This window comes from Vanellus vanellus (assembly GCF_965231255.1).
Source record: "Vanellus vanellus genome assembly, chromosome: 1".
Classification (NCBI taxonomy): domain Eukaryota; kingdom Metazoa; phylum Chordata; class Aves; order Charadriiformes; family Charadriidae; genus Vanellus; species Vanellus vanellus.
The window spans coordinates 115,366,792-115,390,553 of record NC_138905.1 but is presented as its reverse complement, the minus strand read 5'-3'; the positions used below and the strand labels follow the sequence as shown (position 1 = coordinate 115,390,553).

The 23,762-nt window shown below is 41.4% G+C and overlaps 2 protein-coding genes across 3 annotated transcripts in view; one reads left to right on the top strand and one right to left on the bottom strand.

Moving 5' to 3' along the window:
* The first annotated feature begins 265 nt into the window (after window positions 1-265).
* LOC309686189 (ATP synthase-coupling factor 6, mitochondrial-like) lies at window positions 266-5,113 on the top strand. Of its 2 annotated transcripts, none has more exons than XM_082498755.1 (4): window positions 266-408; window positions 839-1,027; window positions 2,676-2,800; window positions 4,990-5,113. In XM_082498755.1, the coding sequence occupies exons 2-4, from the start codon at window positions 858-860 to the stop codon at window positions 5,016-5,018; spliced, it is 324 nt and encodes a 107-aa protein (XP_082354881.1). In that variant the 5' UTR covers window positions 266-408; window positions 839-857; the 3' UTR covers window positions 5,019-5,113. The 2 variants fall into 2 exon arrangements, with proteins under 2 accessions (XP_082354881.1, XP_082354880.1); XM_082498754.1 differs by having other exon boundaries at window positions 361-498.
* Window positions 5,114-5,557: 444 nt separating this feature from the next.
* LOC309686087 (junctional adhesion molecule B-like) overlaps window positions 5,558-23,762 on the bottom strand; it is a gene marked incomplete at its 5' end in the record, with an annotated part of 42,215 nt that continues 24,010 nt past the window's right edge. The window contains 8 exons of the mRNA XM_082498617.1: window positions 5,558-6,287; window positions 7,425-7,458; window positions 9,189-9,300; window positions 10,964-11,066; window positions 12,497-12,702; window positions 14,504-14,656; window positions 15,854-15,967; window positions 20,283-20,348. Of these exons, the coding sequence (XP_082354743.1) occupies window positions 6,255-6,287; window positions 7,425-7,458; window positions 9,189-9,300; window positions 10,964-11,066; window positions 12,497-12,702; window positions 14,504-14,656; window positions 15,854-15,967; window positions 20,283-20,348 (821 nt within the window). The 3' untranslated portion in view covers window positions 5,558-6,254. The remainder of the gene's footprint in view (window positions 6,288-7,424; window positions 7,459-9,188; window positions 9,301-10,963; window positions 11,067-12,496; window positions 12,703-14,503; window positions 14,657-15,853; window positions 15,968-20,282; window positions 20,349-23,762) is intronic.

Sequence of the window (23,762 nt, the reverse complement as noted above, 5' to 3'; positions counted from 1 at the left end):
TCGCAGCCCCAGCGGGTCTCGCCGCCGCCGCCCTGAGGAGGCCGTCGCGCGCTCGGGATTGGGCAGCGCGGCCCAGCGCGGGCCCGGGCAGGGAGGGCGCACCGACACTGCCACCCCCCCGCGCAGGGGCGGGAACTACAGCTCCCGGCGGCCCCCGCGCGCCGCCAATCCGCGGGCAGAGGGAGGGGTGGGGGCGGGGATGATGGCGCCTCTCCCGCCGACCCGTTTCCTCCCTCCCCCTCCCCCCCCGGAAGTGTATCGCCGACTTCCGGCGGTAACGGGGGTAGTGGGCTTTTGCCGTCCTCCCTTTTTCTTCCCGCCCTCCGGTTGGCAGCCGAGCGGGGCTGCGTCGTGCGGTGGGCCGGGCGCCGGGAGTCTGAGCGGGGCTCAGCGCTGTGGTGGCCCCGGGTAGCGCGGACGGGGCGGCTTCCCGGCGTGCACTGCGGGGGGGGCGGGGCGGGACGGACCCGGGGTGGCGGCGGCGGCGACTCTCCCAAGGTGACTGTAGCTGGGCCGGGGCAGCCCCGCCGCGGCTCTCGGCCCTCCTTGCCGCGGCGCCGGGGGGTGATGGGGGGCGGCTTTTCCTCCGTCGGTTTGCTCTTGGGGCGTTTGGGCCCTGGGGCGAACGGCGCCTCCCGGCCCCGCCGCCTGCGGGGGTGCCCGAACGGGTCAGAAGGAGACAGGGAGGGGGGATAGGGGACGGGGGTGGGGATAGCGGCGGGGCTGGTGCTGCTGGGTTTGGCTGGGTTAAAAATTCTTGCTTTTAAGGCAAAACCTGAGCTAACTAATCCCGTGTTTCTGTTTTGCTCCCCCCCCCCCCTTTTTTTTTTTTTTTTAGCTAAAACGTTGGTGCCATCATGATTCTGCATCAGATTCTGAGACTTTCTTCCATTTTTCGCTCTGCGGTTTCCATTCACTTGCGCAGAAACATAGGGCTTTCTGCTATTGTCTTTAATAAGACAAAAGAGCTCGATCCGGTTCAGAAGCTCTTTGTGGACAAGATCAGAGAATACAACACAAAGAGCAAGTAAGTAAAGGAAATTATTTTAAGGCTGATGGCAAAAGGGGGAAAAATGTTGAGTTTGACAAATGCTAGTATATGCTAGCTTTGTAGGTTGGTTTCTAAATGTTTAAGGTATGCTTTCCTGCAACCCTTATTGATAGTGTCACAAGTGAGGCTTGTTATAGAATCGTAGGACATCTCAAGTTGGAAGGGGCCCGTAAAGGTCATTGAGGCCAACTCCCTGTTTCTCGCAGGACTACCTAAAACTAAGCCACATGACTAAGAGCATCATCCAGATGCTCCTTGAACTCTGACAGGCTTGGTGCCGTGACCACTTAGCTGGGGAGCATGTTCCAGTGACTGATCGCCCTCCTCTACAGTAACGGGAATTGGAGGAGAAAAGAAAAATGTATTTCAGATCAGCTGCATTCTTGTGTACTTGACAGAAAATGTCTAATTTTTCCTCTTAAAAAAAAAAAAAAAGAAGTAAAGCCGATGTCATTCTTCTTGGGGAGTTAAGGCACTTAAAGTTAAGGTTTTTTGTGCACTACGTGAACATACCAGTATGTTAATTTTTACCCATCTGTGTGCTCTGTAAAAAGAAAAAAAAAAAAAAAAAGCCCCTTTTTTTTTCATCTGGGGAAGATGGCTGTTCTTCAGTCTTGCTGCCAGAAGCTGAATGGAAATTGCCTCCAAAAACAATTGAGAATTAATGGAACTGTGAGGCTGATTCCTTAAACATCTAACGTTAATAAGCAGTTCATTCAAATGGAATCTTAGATTCTTGTAATGTTTGAATTAACTACTTAACAGGAAACTGTACTATGGTAATTCTGTAATTTATTCTTGGGAATTATTTTTGGGAAGGAAATAAGCTACTACTTAGTTCTACTGGAGGAAGATCTGTGTTTCCACACCCATAAACTAGCCTGTGTAGGGAGGCATATTTTTGGTGATTTAACAACTCGTAAGCGGTATCTGTGTTGGTACAACTGAGCATTGGTAATCTAAAGAGTTACTATTTTATATTTCTATCCCAAGAAATCCCTGTCTCTTGGGTTTTTTGCTTGTGTAGTATTCAAAACACCTTCTCGTTGCAAGAACAGTTTAGCTATTTGAGAAATAGCGGAGGTGCAAATCACAGTTTTGTTAGGAAATCGCAGAAAGGTTTAGGTTGGAAGGGACCTTGAAGATCATCAAGTTCCAGCCCCCCTGCCATGGGCAGGGACACCTCCCACTAGACCAGGTTGCTCAAAGCCCCATCCAGCCCGGCCTTGAACACCTCCACGGAATGGAGCTTCCACAACTTCCCTGTGCAACCTGTTCCAGTGTCTCACCATCCTCAGAGTGAATCATATCTGGAAAAAGTGAAACAAAGAGCCCTGAAAGCCTGGATATTCATTGTAGCTTTATGTCTTAAAAGGCTACCTCTGTAGCTTGGATTTTCATCATTGATAGCAGAAAGCCTGTACTTTACCCTGAGAACCTTGTTTGTAAGGTAAGTAGACCCTACCTAAGATGTGTTGTATCTTGACTTTTGGAAATATTTTAAATGGTTTGCTTTAGTTGGTTGTCAAAAAAGTTTGTAATTCATAAATGGCCATGAAAATGTAGAACTTCCACATGAAATTTCAGAACTGAGCTATTAATCAGAACTTCTAATGTTTTTTAGGCAAGCTGGAGGGCCTGTCGATACAGGCCCTGAATTTCAGAAAGAGATGAATGAATCTCTTGCTAGACTGCAGCGGGCATATGGTGAGGGAGATCTAACCAAGTTCCCAGAATTTAAATTTGAGGGTGAGTTAAAAATCTTACTGAGTTTCTAATTGCAAGTAAGGATGTGTTCACTGACTGTTTTACTTAATTCCCATTTAGTTTTTATTTGGACCATTTATTTCACATAAGATGCCCTCAGTGAGTATCTTTACTTATGCACAGTTCACATCTGATTCCATCTGGCTCCTTTTTTTGATCAATTGCCTTTTCCATTTGAGATGTGGACTTAGACTGATGCTTAACAAAACTTGCAGTCAGATCCAGCTATCCTAATTACCCTTCACAGGCCCTAAAGAAATAGCACAAATATAATAGAAATAGCCAAGGGCCTATTGCGAGGGTTGTTTTTTCATCCTCCCCAAAGAGGTCAGGCAACTGGTTTTCAAATGATAGTCTGCTATGTCATCCAAACTGCAATTTGTAAATTCTATTAGCTCATCTGGAAAGCTGATGATTTCAGAAAATGAACATAGAACTTAACTTTGTTGCTTAGGATTACTTCATGATGAAATTATATTAACCTTTTTCTTCACTTGTTTGGATACCACTTCTGTTTAATTGCTCTAAGTTTGTGCTAGCATGTTTTCATATTACCCAGATTGATTATAACAAGAAGAATGCTTGTGTTGATTGGTTTATCAAGAATGCAAAGAAACCGCACAAACTCTGTCTGCCTTAGGACATAAAGGCAACTTTAATTTTTTTACGGACAAGCTCATTTCTGTAGTTCTTTGTTTCTTTTGCTTGCTTATGTAAGTACAGCTCAAAGTCTTCATTGCTCACAAGCAGTTTTAGCCTAAAGTCAGGTTTTGGAGGGGTAAGCTGTCTTTCTTATAAGCTGTAGGTAGCTGGGATGCAGCAATCTTGAATGCCCCAGCGTATTTGGTTTATGTGGCAAGGTTTTGGTAGTGGGGGGCTGCAGGGGTGGCCTCTATCAGGAGAGTACAGGGGGTGTCCACACATCTGACAGAGCCAGTTCCATCCGGCTCCAAAATGGACTCACTGTAGGACACAGCTGAGCCAGTCAGCGATGCTGGTGGCGCCTCTGTGACAACATATTTAAAAAAGGGTGAAAAACATTCTCTATTCTCAACCCTCCTGTGGAGGGAGGGAAAGAGCAGGAGAGCACAAAGCTTGGTGAGCATCTGGCAGCCAGCCAGGGTTAAGCCACCATAGTCAGTGACTTGTAATTCTGATCAGACTGACTGGAATTTCTAATTTAGATTAGGAACACACCTAAAAATGTTTTGGGTTTTGGTGTACTTCAGTTGGATTAAGGAAGAATTTGGTATCAGGTTGTTACTGCTGCAAATGAAACAAAGCATCTGTGAAGTAGGATCTGTGGTGTTTCTAACCCCACCTCCACCCCCCATTTTAGGGACATGTTTTCTTTATATTCAGTTTTATTTCTGTGTAATACATGAAACAGTACATTTTAAAGTTTAGGATTTTTTTTTTTGTAATGAAACAAAATTTGTGTGACCATAGGAACAGAACAAAGGGGGAAGAGACTGTGTTTTTACCACTGTTGCCTATCCTTAATCTAATTTCAACAAGTTTTCAAAACTAAGTGGCTAGATGGATAGAAACTTCTTTTTTTTTGTCTTAATGAAGATTACTATAAGCTGAGCATTACCTCTCTGACTCTTTGTAGCAAGGAGAACAGGCATTAATAGCCCACCTGTCAAAAGCCCTAACCCTTCTGAGTTTGTACCTTTGACATCAAGAGCTCCTTCCTCAGTGTTTGTATGTGGAGAATGTCTTTTCCTGAGTGGACTTGAAATTGTGCACTCCATTCTGTTAATCAGCTATAAGACAACAGGAAAGAGCTTGGTTACTTGTTCTTATATCAGAGCTATATTGGAAATACCAGTGTCATGTTATCCAGTAATGTTCTAGTTGGCCCCTTCATTTCTCTGCTGCCTTCTCCCCTACCACAGGTTTTGCTAAAAGCTGTTTTGGTGGAATGTTACTAAGGCACATGTCTGTCTTAAACCTTATGTATAACTCCTCTAAAGTGGAAAAGAACTGTCTCCAGTGTAGTTTATTCCTTTGTACTGCCCCCATCACACACTGCAGTGTACAAGACCTTGCTTTAGCTTTCCAACTTAATGTTTATTTTTCTTTGAATAACAGATGAATTGTGGTGTTCAAGGCTGGACTAAGAAGAGACTAATATGACTTTTCTCTCTCTCCCCTTCCTCCTTTAGAGCCCAGCTTTGAGGAGACTGCAAAGTGATCTCTGCAGGTTGTACACCAAACAGCAGTGTACCTTAATGGAGTTGCTGAACATGGCATGAGTTGTAACTTAATAAATGCAGTGTTTCTGTTTGATTTCAGACGTGTGAATACATTCTTAACTGTATGGTGAACATAGTTAGCTGTGCATGTCAACTCTTTAACTGAGGCATCTGAGTACTGTTTCTCAGTGTTAACTGCAGAACTCCTTTGCCAAGCTACATTTTCGCACTGAGAAGTTACAACACTGGTAATGATGTACCAAGAAGGAACTACCTGTTTTTCTGAGTTTGTCACATCCAAAAAGCTTCTGCAGAAAAAACCCCGTGAACTGTAAATCTGTAGCCAAGCCCTATGGTAGTGATGGACCTGCACAGCCAAAGGCATAGGCACAAATATACTAATTTTACACTGCATCAAATAAACATGTAAGTGATGCAGTGTTACTCTTATGGAAGTAACAAACCTGTTAATGAGGTTGAGAGATTTAAATTTTAGTAACTGAATTATTGACACAAACACTTCAGGTTTTGAGGAACTGTTTATTTGTGATGCTTCAACAGCTAGAGTCCAGATACTACAGCTTGAGTTGTTCTGGCATGATTTTTCTTCAGACTAAAATTACACATGCAGTCTACAGAGAGGGAGATACACTTCCTTGTGGAAGAAAAGCTGGAGGCATTTTATATTAGACAATAAAACACTGATTGAGCCTCAATTACAGGAAGTTTTATTTTGTCAGGATACTGAGTTTAAGTCTGTGTGACTACTTCTGCACTCACAGATGGCTTTGATAAATCTAATACAACATCAAAGTACTAATAAGTGAGAGTTGTAGGAGATTTTGAGCCCTTGACAATGGTGGAGACATAAGTAATAGAAGCAGTGGTAGCAAGGTCATATATGAAAGTTATCTGAATAGATTGTTCCAAGCTGTAAGAGTGAATCCTGTAGCGCTGCATGTATACATGAACAAAATGAGAAATCTTCACAGAAATTGATTGTATATTCAATTTAGTTCTATCTTTAAGGATTTTTTAGGGGTTTTTTTTGTGTTGTTTTTTTTTTTTTTTTAAAAGCAATCACAGTTAGGTTGACTAGATCTAAACATTGGCAGTTTCTATTTTCAGCATGTAGTATGCGAAAACAGTATTTACAGAGTAGAGGTCAAAAGATCCCTTTGATACTTTTGTATAACAAGTAGTCATTTGATGTCCCTCACAGAGGCTGAAATCTTCTATATAACAAAGGACTTGGTATGCTTGAAATCCTAAATGAAGCAAACAAGGTCACATAAGTAATACTTCAGAGATTTTAAACAGATTAACATTTAGTATACCTTTCAGAAGAAACTAAGGCATCGAGATTGAAAATAAGTATGCCTGCTATTAGTTAATGTTTACTCATTTCTGGAAAGCGAAGTCTACAGAATGCACTGCTACACAGAAGTAATAACCTATTAAAAAATACAATTATCAAATGACTCTGTTGAGCATCTGATTCATAAGTGTGTTAATATTGATAAACAGATACCACAGCTCTTCAAAATTTGTTCCTTCCCAACTCAGAGCAACCAGGTAGGTGGCCTCAGCAAGTTTTACATGCATCCTAGGTGAAGGAATAAGCTTGTGCTGTTTAGTACACTCTGTTTTCATTAAAGAAAAATGGGCAGCATTCAGTGAGCTTTTAAGGCTACTACTGTAGCTTTAAAATATAGATAGTGAAACGAAGTTGCTCCTAGTTGAAGCTTTAGTTGGTGCTCCGTTCCTTTTGCACCAATCTGAAAAGCTGGAGCAATGTACATGCGCTTACAGCCTGTGAGCCCCCTCAATGAGGAAGGGGGGGGGGGGAAGTAGTAAGTTTAGCTTCCATATTTAGTCAAGCCTTTTGACCCACGTTAATCTTAGAGGTAAGGCCAGACTTTCTCTAGCTGCTGCTTTGGACTGTGTCCGAGTTAGTTTCTTTGGTTAACGAATATGCACGAACAAGGCAGAGCAGAAGACTTCACAAACAAAAAATGGCATAATTAAGTGGACAATATAGAGATGAGATTGCCAGATAGTGTTACCATTTCAGTTTATCTGATGAAGGGAAAGTAATCATGAAAAGGGTAAAGAAAAAGAATGAAAGAAGCTAATAGACCAGGGAGATGTAGGAAGAAGTAGGTAAAAGAGAACCACTGCTCAGTATGGTAAAGAAAAAGATGGCAAAGTATAGAGCAAGGTGCTGTAGTTGCATGGCACTTGAGACTAAGTAAGAGGAAGCTACAAACACAAACAGAGATAAGGTATCTCCAGGTATTGGTGGCATATAAGGTTAGGGGGGCCTGTGCAAAAACATCACAGAACTAAGGCATTTTGAAGACACCTAGAACATTTAAACATACTACCAAATGCAAAATACTTGCCTTTTCACTTGTAGATTGATAGAGGGTCTTCTTTCTGTTAACAGAAAAGGAACATAGGTTAAATAGTGACTTCTCTGGTGTTAGTTTTAACCCTTTGAGAACTTATTTATGAATGCATATTTCCTGATTTCCAGCAATCCTTAGAGTTTTTCCCCTTCTTAGAAAAAATGATAACAAATCCATTGAGTGCTTTTAGAGAGCTGTCATTGTCTCATTAACCACTGTTAAATTACCTTCCCATACTTGTCTTTTCAATGCTTCCAGTTATGCTTTTTGTCTAGTTCATGGCCAGTATAAACAGCATAGTATTTTAAAGTAATATTAGTATTTCTCTTTAGTACTTTTTTTTTGTACCTCCTATTACCTAGAAGTGCTAAAATAAACTTTTAAAAGAAAAAAAAAAAAAAGAAAAAAGAGAGAGAAAAGACTTAAGAGCAGCCTCCAATGAAGAACACAATTTCAGCCTTGTGGGGGACTTGAGGAATTCTGACTTGCTACAAAGAAATTTAAGTGCATGAAATAAATCCATATTAAAGAAGGGGACCAGACACCCTCATAAAGCCTCTACCTGTCATATTTTTACAAATATTTCCTGAAATAAACTGCAGACATGGCTATGAGGACAGTTCAATTTAGTTCCGAGCATTTTTTGTCTAGTTTGAAGAGAAGACAAATGCATGCCTGTAGCTGAGTTAGGGGTGTGAACCATAGCTATGTAAAAGGACACATCTCTGGACACTTATGACAGCAATAATCCTTAATTCATTTTCTGACCAACACACTGGTTCTAATAAGGGAACCAGCTGGTGTGTAGGATTGAGTTTATTTCAGCATTCAAAAAAGCAACTGTACAAGAATCATGTGAGAAAGGCCTTAAACAATCCTCACAGTTACTAAACCATGAGAAACGTAAATGAAGTTTGCGGTGATTTGTGTACTACTTGCATCAAGATACTTACTGGGAAGAGCTTCCCTCTGAAAAAGAAAAAAAAAAATTAGTACAAGAACATTTTCCTTAGCTAATTTAAAGTTCTTCAAAATAGTTATTTATAGCTTATTCAGCTCTTCAGTTTCTAGAAGGAGTTTTTGAACCAAATGTCCTCTTTTTGGTGTAGTGAGTTTAATCAGGAAAAGATTAGGTTGCTCTCAAATGAACTTCCAAGTGAACATGAATTCTAACACGGCTCTGTTAGCCTTTTGATTTTAGGCAGCGGACCTTCTCAGCCCCCGACATTTGGCATCCCTCCTTGCTGTCCTGAACTCTACAGTCACTAACGTAAACGGGCTGCTGGGTTGTCCAGGTTTTTTGCAGCGATCCTCAAAAGCAAGGTTTCTCCATGTGCACTTTCGCCGCGACCCAGAAGAGGGAGCCAGTAATTTAGTTTCCCCTTCATCAGAACCCGGCCGCTCAGGTCTTTTAGTCTGCAAGTGAACGTGCACGGCTTGCTTTTATGATGCCTTTCTTTGCCATCCTTTCTCAAAACCAGAGCAGAGAGACTCCTGGAACCAGGGTTCGGCTCGTAGCTTTTCCCCAGATTGCTGTTTGGTAGCCTTATGCAACTGCACAAACATCTCCGTGTTGTTCTTAAAGTATCTTTCGCAGTAGAAGTTAGCAGAATAAAAATGTCTACACAATAAAGTTGCTGTTGTAATACTCTTTAGCTTTAGTAGCATGGAGTTAGAGCCTTCATAAAAAGGAAGACCCGTTACAGTCAGCAGAAATACAGACTGTTTTGACACAAGGAAGGAATGATTTTACTTTACTTACTTGAAAAGTAGCCCTTCTTTTGGGCATAAAATACTCCAAGGCCGCACAATGCCATTACCAGAGCCACAAATACTACTGCAGCAATGATACCACTTACGTTAAGGTCATCTGTAATTATAAAACATCAATCCAATGTTATAAGCCGTACAAGTTTCCATTGGCTGGATTTTTTACCTTAATTACTACAGGCACCTTTTGTATCTATAGGTGGGCTTTGGCCCAGGCTACATAAGTTAATTAGTAACATGCAGATGTAGATAAGCAGTCCACAAACATTAGTGCATCACAGCCACGTTAACTGGAGTGTCCGATACACTTCAGCTGCTTAGTTCGGCTCAAAAGTAAGGAAAGAATAAGAGGGTCAAGGGATACATACTCCTCATTATACCTGTCCCCAATAAGTATTATCCATGTCATATGTCTCTAAGGGAAAATATCTTGAAATCTTTAAAGTGTTTCCACACAGGTAGTTTGCCTAAAATGACTGAAAGAGCTGGTGGCAATGTCAGGTCCCAGTCCTGAAGAACTCTTCAGGAGAGTTACTTAAAATTCAATGCTTTGTTTATTTTTAAACAGCAAAGCTTTTAAAATTGAACACAATAAAGGCCAACAAGTATTTTAGCCAGATGTCTAAAGTTAAACTCTACACTGACCTACTGAAACATCTAGCCGTTTTTATTTTGAAGGTGATGACCCATGCCCATTTCCTGGTATAATCACTAAGAGCTTCAGACAATCATCCATTTTAGGAAAAACTAAAACATCAACAAGAAGAAACATGTTCATAGTTTTTTTTGTTATATATCCAATTATTCATTTGGATCCTGACTTTAAGCATACATTAATATATGGCTGGGAATTTTACCTCCAAACCTATCCATTTTTGTGGATTGGTTGATAGCAATTTAGGGCTTTGGCGAGTATTTCCACAACAAGGGCATTCTGTCTTGGTAGCTTGTGGAAGACTTGTTTATAATCAGCCAGGAATGTATTAAAAGTGACGATACAGTGATTTTCAGCTAAGTTCTAGGAAAGCACCAGACAATTGCTTTATGGAATACTTGGACATGTGCAGTATTAGTTAGGATCTTTTAGAAACTTTGTTTCTTTACCACCTGCTTTCCTATCGAATCTGCAAGAGCTAGTTTTATATTCTGCAAAAACATTCATACTTTTTGGGTTATTATAGATTCTACCCCTCCAGCCTTTACTAAAGTCTTTATTAACAAACCAATGTTACACTTCACCTACACTGTGCAAGTAGAATTTTTTAAGATGCACTGACTTCTTCCGTGTTCCTCTGGCAGGTATCAGTGAATCACAGTTAAATTTATGATCTGTTACATTAAGATCTCACATGAATGCATCTCAAAAGGGAGGCTTTTCTTAAAGAAAATAACCCAGTGGACTGGCACGTTATGCTGTACAGCTTCCACAAAAGCATTCTGAAATATTAAGCATCTCAGATGAATACTGCTGTTGTGTGAAGTTCAGTGCTTAGCAACCTAAAGGCTGGCTACTACAATAATTTTAAGGTAGCTGCTTTTCTGTGAAATGCAGCAAGACACGTTTGTGCTGTAAGAAAGGAATGCTTTCAGTAGCCAGAGCAACAACATATAAGGAATTGCTATTATTATTATTCCTCCCTCAAAATGCCATAATCAAATAAAAAGATATAATTCAATCTGGTTTTAGCTTCTCAGTGACATCATGCAATAAAATCATTCGGATTGCAAGACTGTTTTCCACCCTTATTTGCTTTGATACATACCAACTTGCATTCGCTTCACTGAACATTTCTGAGATAATCCAACCCCATTGGAGGCTTCACAGAAATACTCTCCAGTGTCATTCTTTGTAACTGTGTTAAATAGCTGTTAAGACAGAGTCCAAAACCATTATCAGAATGGAAAAAAATTCAGAATTCCCTGTGGGATAGAAATTTTCACATGTCAACAGGGTTTGGATGGTTGGTTGCTTTTTTAAACAAAAACAAATTAAAAAATGAAAGAAAATGAGAAATTCACCTCTTAATTCAGCTCCCTAGTCATATCCCTTGGTTCTTAAATTCAGCTTCTGGTCTAAGAGGGTCTTTTAGATGGATGTTCTAACCAGATGGCGTGTATCTATAAGGACATTCTTTTTCAGTGCTTTCCAACAAAATAGATTTTTTTTAGACACGTTCTAATTTCAGAATCCCTGATATAGAAATATTTTATTCATTTCACAAAAAAAAAAAAAAAAAACCAACCAACATCATGTAGTACCAAAAAAAAAAATATTTCCCATGGGAAGTTTGTAGGCTTCCACACCCCCCCCCAAAAAATGGCACTTTCTAGTGCTAAACTGCATTATTTATCAACTACTACTGCTGTAAAAATAAAAATAGGGAAGCAAGAGATGGACTGAGACTGACTTCATATTCGTTCCAGTGTTTCTCTGTATTTATTATTATTTTTTTAATCGTTAGACTTGTCAACTTTTTTCCCTTTAATATATCCTGTACTTTAGAACTAAGATTTTTCAGAAGTGATTGGTAATTTTGAGTAGTCCACTTAATTTCCACTGTGATGAAAGATCCACAGCACCTCAGAATGCTTAGTCACATTTCGGCTTCCAGGTTTGATCATGCACAAGAGTAGGGTGTCCCTAGAACAGCTCTTTACTTCTGAAAAACTTCAGCTTTTTCATTTGTTTTTGTTTTGTTTTGTTTTTAGAAGGATCAGCTAATGGGGGAGGGGTGAGAAACAGACAGCCAGTCCTAAGGGGACCGTCCATTTGTGTCCCCCCCAAAGCAAACAACTAAACCAAAAAACATACTAACGTTACTTACAACTCCAACTCATTCCCTCTGACTTCATAAGTACTGGACTGGAAGCTGTAAATGCCACTGGATTGCACAGATTCTGGAGAGCCCTGAGCGCTGCACTCCCACTGAAGTGTGTGAAGTTGCTATTTCAGATTTTAAGGTGCTATCAAATATAACTCTCTTGACATACTGAGAGATCATTCTCGCCTGGCACCAGTTAGTTGAATGACAAGGTGAAATTTGTCATTTATTTTCTAGATGCTGCTCATTTCTCGTTACTGCAGCCTTGCAACTCACCCAATTTGCCTCTATCATTCAACCTCTATGGCTTGTCTTTGGTCTAAGGCAGAAACCACCTTCTATGTTTGTTAGCACGTATTTCAGCATGAGATTCATCTCTGACGAAGACCTTGTGCATTTTTGGATCAAGACCCCTGTGCATCGTTGTACTAAACAGTAAATTTGGTTTTCTTGACAGCTGGTTATGACACTTACCAGAGTGCCAGACTTTTTATTCATGGTGTAAGTTATATTTGCTGCTCTAGCACTGCCTGCTCCTGTCTTTTCCAGTAAGGCAACACCGTTCTTGTACCACTGGTACTCAGATGGAGGAGACCCCTCAGTCTCCTTACAGCTCAGTTCCACTACTGTTCCCGTCATTGCGGAGCTGGGTACCTCACATACCGGAGTAGTCGGGGCAACTGGAAAATGAAATCGCACTTGTTACGCAGTCTTATCAGTATTGTCTACATGACAACAGTTTGACAGTCACTGGTGAGGCGGTGAGCACTTCTGTACACACTTAGAGACTACCACATTAACGAAGTGAGGTGCTGGAGTCCTGTTACTGGACAACACAGTAAAATTTGTGAGTTGCTAAAAATGGAAGAAAGAGGCTTGCTCCCAGACTCCCCCTCCCATGCTGTGTCATCCTGTCTCCAATCTATACACTCCCATCCAACCCCAGAGTTTGTTTCACTTCGTTTCTTGTATGGGGCCTGTTGCTCACAGACAGAGGAGGGATAACTCAGGGAATTTGTAGTTCAGCAATTCCCCCCTTCCCTTCCCCAATATTTAAAAACAGAAGCGAGGAAGATGAAAAAGATTTTTTTGTATTAAAAGAAGCCAGCTGGTTTTGGAAAAATGATTTCCAGAAAGAATTACCAAGACTGGCTATCATCACGGCCACTGTGTGAATCCCAGGTTGAGGGCCAAAACCAACTGCCTACTAACTTTCAGTTTACATTAAAAACAAACATTCCCACACACAGGTGCAGGAGAACTGATCATTCCTTCTGCCATGAAGATGAGTGTCTCTTTTCTGATTTTTATTACGTGAACAGAAAAGGAACTTAATTTTTTTGGTAACTTGAAGCTATGTAGAGGAAAACTAAGGGTGAAGAGGCACGCATGGGACATTAAAAGCTCAAGTGACACCTTGATAAGTATTCATAGCTTTTTCTTGGCTGATTTTAAAATAAAAAGCAAAAATAAAGAAAACCAAGTGAAATACTAACTAATTCAAATTAACTTTCAAAAAAAGGTTTGTGAGCAACACACAAACACACACTCTCCTTTGGGCTCTAAGACTTCAACTTTAAATTAAGAAGCCACATTTAAAAGAGGAAAGCTGTTGAGAGAGTGGACAAAAGGGATAAGTGGGGTTACCTCATTGTTGGAGCTAATCAGGAGTTCATGAATTTATCATCCTTTATGAAGAACTTTGAGACTTTTTTATAATTTTAAAAGATCAATTATTTTTGTACAGAAAAAAAATATAGAAACTACAAAAGCAAACATTTTCTCTTCTCCCTATACAGAGAAAAGAAGAAAACTACCAACCTCTACCATTCATCCACAGGGAAAAATACCAGGAACAATGTAAGAAGAATGTGCTCAGTATTCACTTTTCCCTCCTTTCCCCGAGTGGAAAAGAAAACAAACAAAAAACCCACAAAGAACAACCACCCCTCTAAGCCAAAACCATCTCTCCTGTAAATAAAATGCACAGATTGCTAGCTCACTGGCTGGCATTGCGCAGACACTGCAGCAGTTTCTCCTTCCAAAACCAGGAGGAGACTGTAGCATATTGGAATGAACTGTTGCTCGGGAATATTTGATAGATGTTGACAGATGCTGACTTTCCAGTGCCAAACACCATGACCAGCTTATTCAGATTCTCAGCCACTGAGTGACTTCAGTTGTAGTAGAAACGGATGTTTCGCCATCACATAAATCAGCATACTTGCTAAGTTTTGAGAACTGCAACCCATATTTATATCAACAAAATCCTAATTATATTCCTTTCTCATGCAAGTGTGCATTTTGCAAAGCTATTTTGTGAAGTATGCTGTAGAATGTGCATGTGCGCATGTGTTTATAAAGTCAGCCCAAAGGAGACCCAAAAACCCAGCAGCCACACACCGTATGGACAACCCTACCTTCAACACCCCTTGCCATCATTCAGTGTCTTTACAGAAGCCCAAATAACAAAGTTTGTACCCAATACTGTGAGAGTAATAGTAGCTTCTCCCAGGCGTTGCCCCTCTTCACTCTTTGCACTGATTTCACAGCGGTATGTCCCAGAATCTTTTCTAGTCACATTTCTAATACGAATTCCTGTATTCAGCATCTCTGCTCGGCCTCGAAGATCACCTTTAAGGGAGAACAAAGAGGTTTCTGCTCTTTGCTTATAGCATATAAGTCTACGTCTCATTGGCTTGTTCTGAAGTCATGTGCAATTTATGAACTATTGCTCATTTGTTCAGTGTTAGTTATCTATCATGAAGGAGCAGTATGTAATCCCCCTCCCAAGACAGTAAGAACCTTCCACAACTTGTCCATTTAGTCCAAAAAAACCCTCAGTTCAGAAAACCTACATCTGTCATACATTATCTACTTGGAAGACAGAATGCTTTTTTCTGCAAACATCTCAAGAAAACAGGTGACAAAGTCAATTTTCCACTAGAGGGATGGCAATCACTAACTTAATTACCTTACAGAAAGAATTGTGAGTGAGACCACAGCAAAGGATTTGACATGTTAACTTGGCAAGAAAAACTTAATGGATTCAGTAAAGATATTGCCATCAGACTTCTTACAATGAGGTTTTTTTCATTCTACAGCTTGTTATGAAATTAAAGTTACATGCAAACACAGGACCATCAGTTCCAGTGTTTTTCTAAATTAAATATATGCAGAAAAAAACAAGTTCATCAACAAGACCCGTACATCTTGCAAGCTCTACAAACTAAAAAAATTGCTGTGCTTTAATTTTACTTCTTAACCTTCATTTATTGTGTACAAGGTATCAGAAACCCATATTTTCTTCAACACCTAAAGCTGAGGTAAGTCTTTTTCAGAACACGTAAACAGAAATTCCACTTCTGAAAAGAATACAAATAATTTAAAATATACAGCTGAGTTTATATTTTATGTATATAAAATTGCTGCATTATTCATAGCTAAGCCTCCAGCTCTACAGGAGGCTGCAGAAACCTCTTCGTAGGATAGGAGTGCAGAGTTTGCAGTAGTTTTGGGGAGTTTATATCTGCATGTAATTTTGTTTTTGAAAAATGTCAAGGAATGTGCACTGCCATTTTTCTTAACCTTGAGTTTTATTATATTTAACTTCACTAAAAAGGTAACTAATCATTAATGATTTTATGAAGGAATGCTTCCGTCTCTCCCCCCAGGGAAGAATTATTTTCGTCAAAAGGACAGTTGTTCAGTATGGAGAGTCAAGAGCATTCTCTTTCAGTCATTTTCCTAATGTTATTCCTCAAGAAAGAGCCCATATCTATGCTGGAGAATGACATGTTAAACCAACAGTCTAAGTTTGTAGTACTGTACCTGTAAATTCACCATTGTAGTAAACAAATGAGACTTCTTGAGACTGGATTTTCTTCCATTCTATTCTTAAGCTCACGCCTTTTGAAAATTTGTGCTTGCAACTAAGAATAGCCTCTAGAGAAAAAAAATAAGAATGCAAAAGAGAAAATTAGAGACTTTAGCATTGTGTTTGGGACACGTTCAGGCCCCATGAAATTAATATTCCCCCTTCAAAAGAACTTGAGCTGTCATCTTGAGCAGTCAGCAGGGGCCAGATGCCATCAGACCTTCTCCAGACTTACACAAACAGAATGGAGAACAGAAACTAGTAATTTTCCCATACTTCAGTGGCCTTTGGATCAAAATTCAGAAGTTGGGAACTAGATATTCCCATGTTAGATGGACACAGATTCTGTATTACTACCCTCATTTTAGGCTTAAATATTTTTGTCAGTGAGCAGACCACCATTAAAAAGGACTCTGACCCTATTATCAACAATATTTTGTGAATTACCATTCTGAATTCAGTATCAGTAGTTTAACTGTTCAAATGTATAACTTAATGCAGATTGAAGACATACCAGTAAGATGGTTAAATATTCTCCTAAGTAACTGATGTATTTAGTTACAATTCCACATTGGTTATTGTAAGGGTATGTGGAAGGTGAGAGTCTGCTTCATTAAGGTTTCCCAATCAAAGACCTTTTCAATGCAAAAGTGGTAACAAGCAAAGGGGGCAGCACCAAACCAAAACAGAGACACGCATGACAGACAGGGACTAACAGAGATGATGGCAAAGACCATCAGCCTCCAAACAAACCGATGGGACTGAGGTGGGGGCACCTGGAGCAAATGAGCATCTCTGCATCAGCAGTTGGAGGAGCCACAGGAGTGGCCTGGAGTGCTAGCTATCGGGGCAGAGAAGGGTGGCTTGAGTAAATTTAGGGCCAGCAACTGATGTCACACTGGGGGTGTGTGGTGTGTGTGCAGTATTTGTATCTTCCCTAAACCTGGTGTGCCTGGAGGTGTGTGTGTGATTCACTAACAAACCTCAAACTGGGCAAGCTGGTGAGTAGGGCAGGGATAACAGATGGACAGAGGGGCTCCGCGGGTACTCAGGGGATCCAAGAGCGTGCACGTGCTTGTGAATCTAGAGAGTGTTGTGTGAGGGCTTTCACCACTGAACTTCAACCTTCCACCAGCCAGAGAGGAGGAAGGATGCTCAAATGTCTATACTTAATGCTTTACGTGAGCCCAGGCAGTGTTATACGTGGGTGCTGTCGAAGGCAGTGCCTTGTGTGTAGTGGACTGTGTAGCTGGCAGCGCCAGTGTCGTGAGTGTCTGTAGGTGTGAGTTTGTGCACACAGGCACACATCCCCAGGACACACACACAGCCTTGCTACTGGTTGAACCTGAAAATGAGAAAGCAGCAGCTGTGTCTACCGGCCTGGGATAAAGACCCCCAGGTCTCCAGGCACACTGGGCTGGGTGCCAGCGGCTGGGCAGGAGGAACCCCCAGGTCCCCAGAGCTGCTGGCAGCAGAGGCTGCTCATGACATCCCTCAGTGGTTCCCTCTTATTTTTCTTGAGTTCTTGAGAAAAGAAGGTTCATACAATTGTTCACCTTTCTGTCTGTCCACTCAAGTTTCCCTAACTTATGTATAGGGGGCATCACCAATCAGATTTCACAGAGAGGCTGAGATTTCAAGAGTTACTGATTATTGCTAAGATTGCCATTACCGTGTAGGAAATAAATCAAAACTAGTGCTCCTAATGAAGAGCAGGTCATACTGGGAGCTCAACAGTTCTTTTTTCCTCCCTCACAGCACGGAATCAGCATATGCCATCACTAATACGTAGCTTGCATCATAGTAATTGTGGTCTGTGGTCTATGTTCAAGCCTACAGTTATTATGGGGGAACTAAAGAGGGAGAGAAGACATGACAAACTGTATAGGCGAGTTATTGGGACAAACTCAGTGTTTCAGTAGTTCCATTCTCTGTGGAACAGCATGCTGAAATATCTATATGTATTTTTTCCCCAGTAAATAACTCTTAACTCAAGGTAGTAATAAGAATTTTTGGGAGACAACATCAGAGGAAGGAATACAACCACACATCTGACTGGCACCAAATCATTAATAAGTTTAGTATCTCCCAGAAGTTTCTGTAAGAGATAAAAATACAATACGGATCTCGCCACCTTTAGGCTGCTCATCTTCCAATATAGGCCAGAGTATCAAGGATCAAAAGCCTTTATAGTTTTCGCAATGCCTGTTTAGCTTTCAGGAGACAAACATCCACTGCGCAAACATACAGTCACTCTGCATTAACCAGCGCTCTCCTTTCCAGTCCCAGCAAACAAGGCTGAAGGACAATTAAGAGCTACCAACAGATCTACCCACTCACCCTTTAGAGTCTGATTTCCCAGGTCAGTTCTGTAGAGAAAGAAAAAGCTTCCAAGGGGCCAGACTGGTAGCCTTGGTGATCTCTCATAGGGGAAAAAATGTCCAGACTTGAAAGAAAAATTGAGGCAGGAGGGCATTCTTTGCCAGAAACATGTTACACATGCACTGGCTGCTTCGAAAAACATGCTGTGCACTCAGGAAGCCAGAGGTTCCTGACTTCAGGTTGAGTGGATGGGTGGAGGCTTCCTGAATCTTAAGATTTGCTAAAGTTTCCTTTCTATTTTGTTTTTGTATCCTTCTCACAAAGAAAAACCATCATTCAAGCTCAGCTTGCTTTTGCTACTGACCTTGTGACAGTTGGCTGGTCTCATGAGCTGGTCTTTATTAGTTGACATAGAGACAGTTCAGCTGAAGTGTTCTCAGCTGAACAAGCCACCTCCATCTTGAATGAGCTGCCCCTTTCTTGCATGCCACATTTTTTTGTTACAAAAAAAGCTAGCATTGATGCCCTCCCACTAATCTTATTCGGACAAAGGGAATGGTGTGGAAGAAAAGGAGTGCACACAGAACAGAGACAACATAATAAACCCCTCTTAGTTATAGTTCCCCTCTCCTGCTTTTTCCCATACTAACAGAGTCAGCAACAGGTATTTTCCAGAACAGGCCTACTTGACTTGCATTAAGGTAGGCCTGCAGGATGCTGTGCATCAGCACAGGCTCTGCCAGGCCTGGAAGAACTTTCCAGGATTTTTGAGAGGTCTAGACAATGTTTAATTTGGATTGACATCTGGTCTGGATGCTACCATTTGGTTATAGAATCATGGAATATCTCAAGTTGGAAGGGACCCGTAAGGATCATTGTGTCCAACTCCCTGTTCCTCGCAGGACTACCTAAAACTAAACCACACGACTAAGAGCATCATCCAGACGCTCCTTAAACTCTGACTGGCTTGGTGCCGTGACCACTTCCTTGGGGAGCGTGTTCCAGTGACCCATCGCCCTCCTCTACAGTAATGGGAGTCGGAGGAGAAAAGAAAGTATTTCAGATCAGCTGCATTCAGCTGAACAGCTACGCCTATCAGCCCCTGCCAGTCTCTTAGTGCTGCTACACAAAAAGAACTCGGCATGGCATCTGAGCTATGTTAAACTGATCTCTATCATACAAATAACAAAAGAACAAAATGCACGCCATATATCATATAAAAAGAGAGAATCTAATCGAGCTTTAATATTACCTGAAGAGCTTATCTCTCCTCTTGCCTACCCTGAGCTCTAAATGCATTAAGTTTTTCTTCCCCAAAAGTGACAAAAATACTTAACAGGAGCCCAGCTGACAGCTTTAGACCTCCAAAATATTTGTTTATTTATCTGTTTGAGGTAATAAAGCCTAAAGCTCAGCAAATAATTCTTTCAGTTCCCAAATCCCCACCTCTCTCCATTTCAACCAAATGCAAAGAAAAAAGAAACGAAGAAAAACCCCCACATAACCGACAAACCTCACATGCATACTCTAGGATCCCTTTCACATCTACCCAGCAAACACCAGGTTTTCCTCCCTGCTTCCTTAACATCTTTAGTTAGTAGTAATTTGTCATTTTACATATGACATATACACATATAAATATGTAAGTAGCCATTATAGTTACTGACAATTAGCTGACTTACAGTTGTTCTCTATGTAGTCCCTCACTTCTCTGTCTTGTAAGATAACTAATACTTCTCCTTTCTATCAGTTCCCATTATTTGGGGTGGAATAAACTCAGGCAGAAGTTACAGAGTGAGCTACCAGGACTGACAAACAAGTCACAGAATCACAGAGTAGATGAGGTTGAAAAGGACCTCTGGGGAGCATCTAGTCCAAGCTCACACTGAATAAGAGAAAATGAGGACAAGAGCAAGATTCACAAAGAGTCAATGGAGAGAGTAGGAGCAGGAACCCTCAGTAAAGATGAAGACAATCTTAACAGTTGCACAGCTTCTGTATACACAGTTTGCATGTATTGTGTATATATTAAAAATAATCACAGCAATGCCCATACTGTACCCTTAAACTCCTCTGCTTTTACATTTTTGTTATCCGTTTCAATGGAAATTCCAGACACTTTATGATCTGCAAGGGGACAGAAAAAAAAAAAAAAAAGACAATTCAGAAAAAAATATTTGTAATTTCACATGTGCTTCAGCAGCTACAAGCTATATTTTTGAGACCTCCTTACAGTGAACAGATTAGATATTGTCTACTAGAGAGAGCATGGGACTACGAGCTAGACCAGGGCTGGCCATGTGGGTGGCCTTGAACAATTCCTCTTTTCTCTATGTCCTGGCACCTGTAAAACAGAGTAATATTTCTCTTTTACAATAACATGATAATATTTACATGTGAAGAGTTCTATATAAACAGTAGATGTTGTTTTATACTGGGCTAATGTCTCAGTCTGTTTCTAACTACAGAGACTTGCATTAATCCGTAAGTGTATTTTCCATTGTATTCCTACTACAAGGCAGGCATGTTTACTGAAGAATATCATGTACAGCTCCTACAGGGTCAAACAATGTGTGCAGTAATTGGCAGTTACCCCAAATTCTTGTTGAAATAAGGAAAACATTAGTCAATGTTTCTATAGTTTTATATCGGAGACAGAAAAAAAAACCCCACCACCATACATTCTTGGATATCTCTTGAATGGAGAATACAGAAATTCCAGAGAGAACAAGTGAAATAACCACTAGCCCTACACCAACACCCACCCAGCTACCTCCTCCCCCACTGCACATCACTATACATCCTCTCTTAAGAGCTGCTCTCCTCCCAGGAAACCACTCCACTGTGTTCTTTCACGATTCAGAAGCGTTCCTGCAAGTCCCAAGAGTCGGTCACGGTTATTCCGATTGCTCCATGGCAGGCTACAAGTCTACCAAGTGCTTAACAACAGCTAAACACAGTTCATTGCACAGGTTTACATTAACTTTTTTATTTTTTTCCAAAAGCATTTCAAGTTCCCTTGTGTTTAGGACCAGCTTTGAAGACAGCATGAACACTTGTAATGCAGTCCATTTCCTCCATCTGCATCAGCCAACTTAGTAATTGCTACAGAGGGCATGAACAAGAACTGAGCCCCTCTCCCCATCAACAATGCCTAGAAACATGGCTTGTTTAAGAGCACAATACTCTTTTGACTGATAGAAACTAGGCTTGCCTTAGTCCTTTTAGTCTGATCTTGCTATTTACCTCTCTCTCACGTACACACAGACCTCCTTTGTTCATCCCCAAAGAATTAATTTTCCTTTCCCCTGCCTAATAGAGGAGGAATTGCACACAGCCTGGCAGATGGATATCTAGTCTTGATCTGAAGATGTGAACAGATCAAGAATCTTTTACTTCTTATTGTTTTCTTTTGACAGTTGACTACTTCGGTTGAAGCATGTGCCTCTTCTCATTTGAATGAGTCCATTTGGGTTTTCAGCTATGGGTTCTTGTCCTGGTTCCGGTGAAGATAGAGTTAATTTTCACAAGGAGTTGGGACAGGACACAACTAGGTCAGCTGACCCAAACAGGTATTTATATTTGCTGTACATTAATCATGTTTTGTATATTCTTCTATCAGTATTATTGTTGTTGCTTTCCTCTTTCCTTCGCTGTTCTGTTAAACTGCCTTTATCTCCACCCATGAGTTTTGCCTTTTTCTTTCAATTGTCCCTCCATCCCACTGCTGGGGGAGTGGAGTGAACAAAAGACTAGGTGGTTCTTTATTGTTGGCTGGGGTTAAACCACAACAGTTCTCACAGCTCTGAGTCAGCATGCTGTTTTCTTTGTATGAAGATACCATCATAGAATAGTTTGGGTTGGAAGAGACCTTTAAAGGTTATCTAGTCCAACCTCCCCTGCAATGCACAGGGGCACCTTCAATGAGATCAGGTTGCTTAGAGCCCTGTCCAGCCTGATCTTGGGATGGGGCATCTACCACCTCTCTGGGCAACCTGTTCAGTGTTTCACCACCCTCATTGTAAAAAAATTTCTTCCTTGTATCTAGTCTACATCTATCTTCTTTTAGTTTAAAGCCATTACCCCTTGTCCTATTGCAATAGGCCCTGTTAAAAAGTTTGTCCCCATCTTTCTGGCCTTTCAGTACTTAAAGGAGGCCTGCAGCAATAAGGTGTCCCCAGAGCCTTCTCTTCTCCAGACTGAAAAACCCCAACTCTCTCAGCTTCACCTCATAGAAGTGTTCCATCTCTCTGATAATTTTGTGGTCCTCTTCTGGACTGGCTCCAACAGATCCATGTATTTCCTGTGCTGAGGGCTTCAGAGCTAGATGCAGTACTCCAGGTGGGGTGTCACCAGAACCGAGGGGCAGAATCACCTCCCTTGGCCTACTGGCCATGTTTCTTTTGATGTAGATACGGTTGGGTTTCTGGGCTGCAAGCACACATCCAGCTTTTCATCCACCAGTATCTCCAAGTCCTTCCCAGCAAGGCTGTTCTCAATCCCTTCATCCCCCACCCTGTATTTGTGCTTAGGATTGCTCCAACCCAGGTGTAGGACCTTGCACTTGACCTTGATAAACTTAATGAGGTTCACATGGCCTCACCTCTCAAACCTGTCCAGGTCCCTCAGGTCCCCCATCCCTCAGACGTATCAACTGCACCACTCAGCTTGGGGTTGTCTGCAAACTTGCTGAGGGTACACTCAATCCCACTGTTCATGTCACTGATGAAAATATTAAACAGTAGCTGGTCCCATACACCATCATGGTTTTCTTCTCAATTAAAGATCATTCCTTATTGTTCAACTCTGGCACTACAGAGGGAATTCTCCATTCAAACTGTTCCTATGGCCCTTTCCCTCCATAATTTTCTAGGTTTTTTTCCAACATCCTCTAAAAATACAGATTACGGTTCTGTCAGTAACCACTGCCTCTGAGTCACGAAGCAACAGTCAGAATAGGTATTTGAGTCTCGTAGCAAAAGTTCGGTTACTCATTCACTGTATCCTGTTGTGGTGGGTTGATCTCGGCCAGCTGCCAGATGCCCACCCAGCCGCTCTCTCACTTCCTTTCCTCAACATGACAGGGGAGAAAATAAAATTAAAAAGCTCATGTGTCAAGAGAAAGATGGGGAGATCACTTGGCAATTACCACCACAGGCAAAACAGACTAAACTTTGGGAAAATTGATTAAATTTATTGCCAACTAAAAATAGAGTAAGCACAGGGGATGTGGGGAATGAGGGTTGCGATCAGTCCATAACAGCTCCTCTCTGCCGCTCCTTCCTCCTCACACTTCTCTGCTCCAGCATGAGCTCCTCTCCATGGGCCGCAGTTACCATCAGGAGCCTGTTCCAACATGGATCCTCCATATAATTCAGCTCCCTTCAAAGCTTATCAACTTGCTCCAGTGTGGGATTGTCCATAAGCTACAGTGTAGATACCTGCTCCAGCACGGTACTCCACGGGCTGCAGGGCAACACATGCTCCACCATGGTTTCTCCATGGGCTGCAGGGGATCCTCCTCCTCTCCCCTGGCAGGGC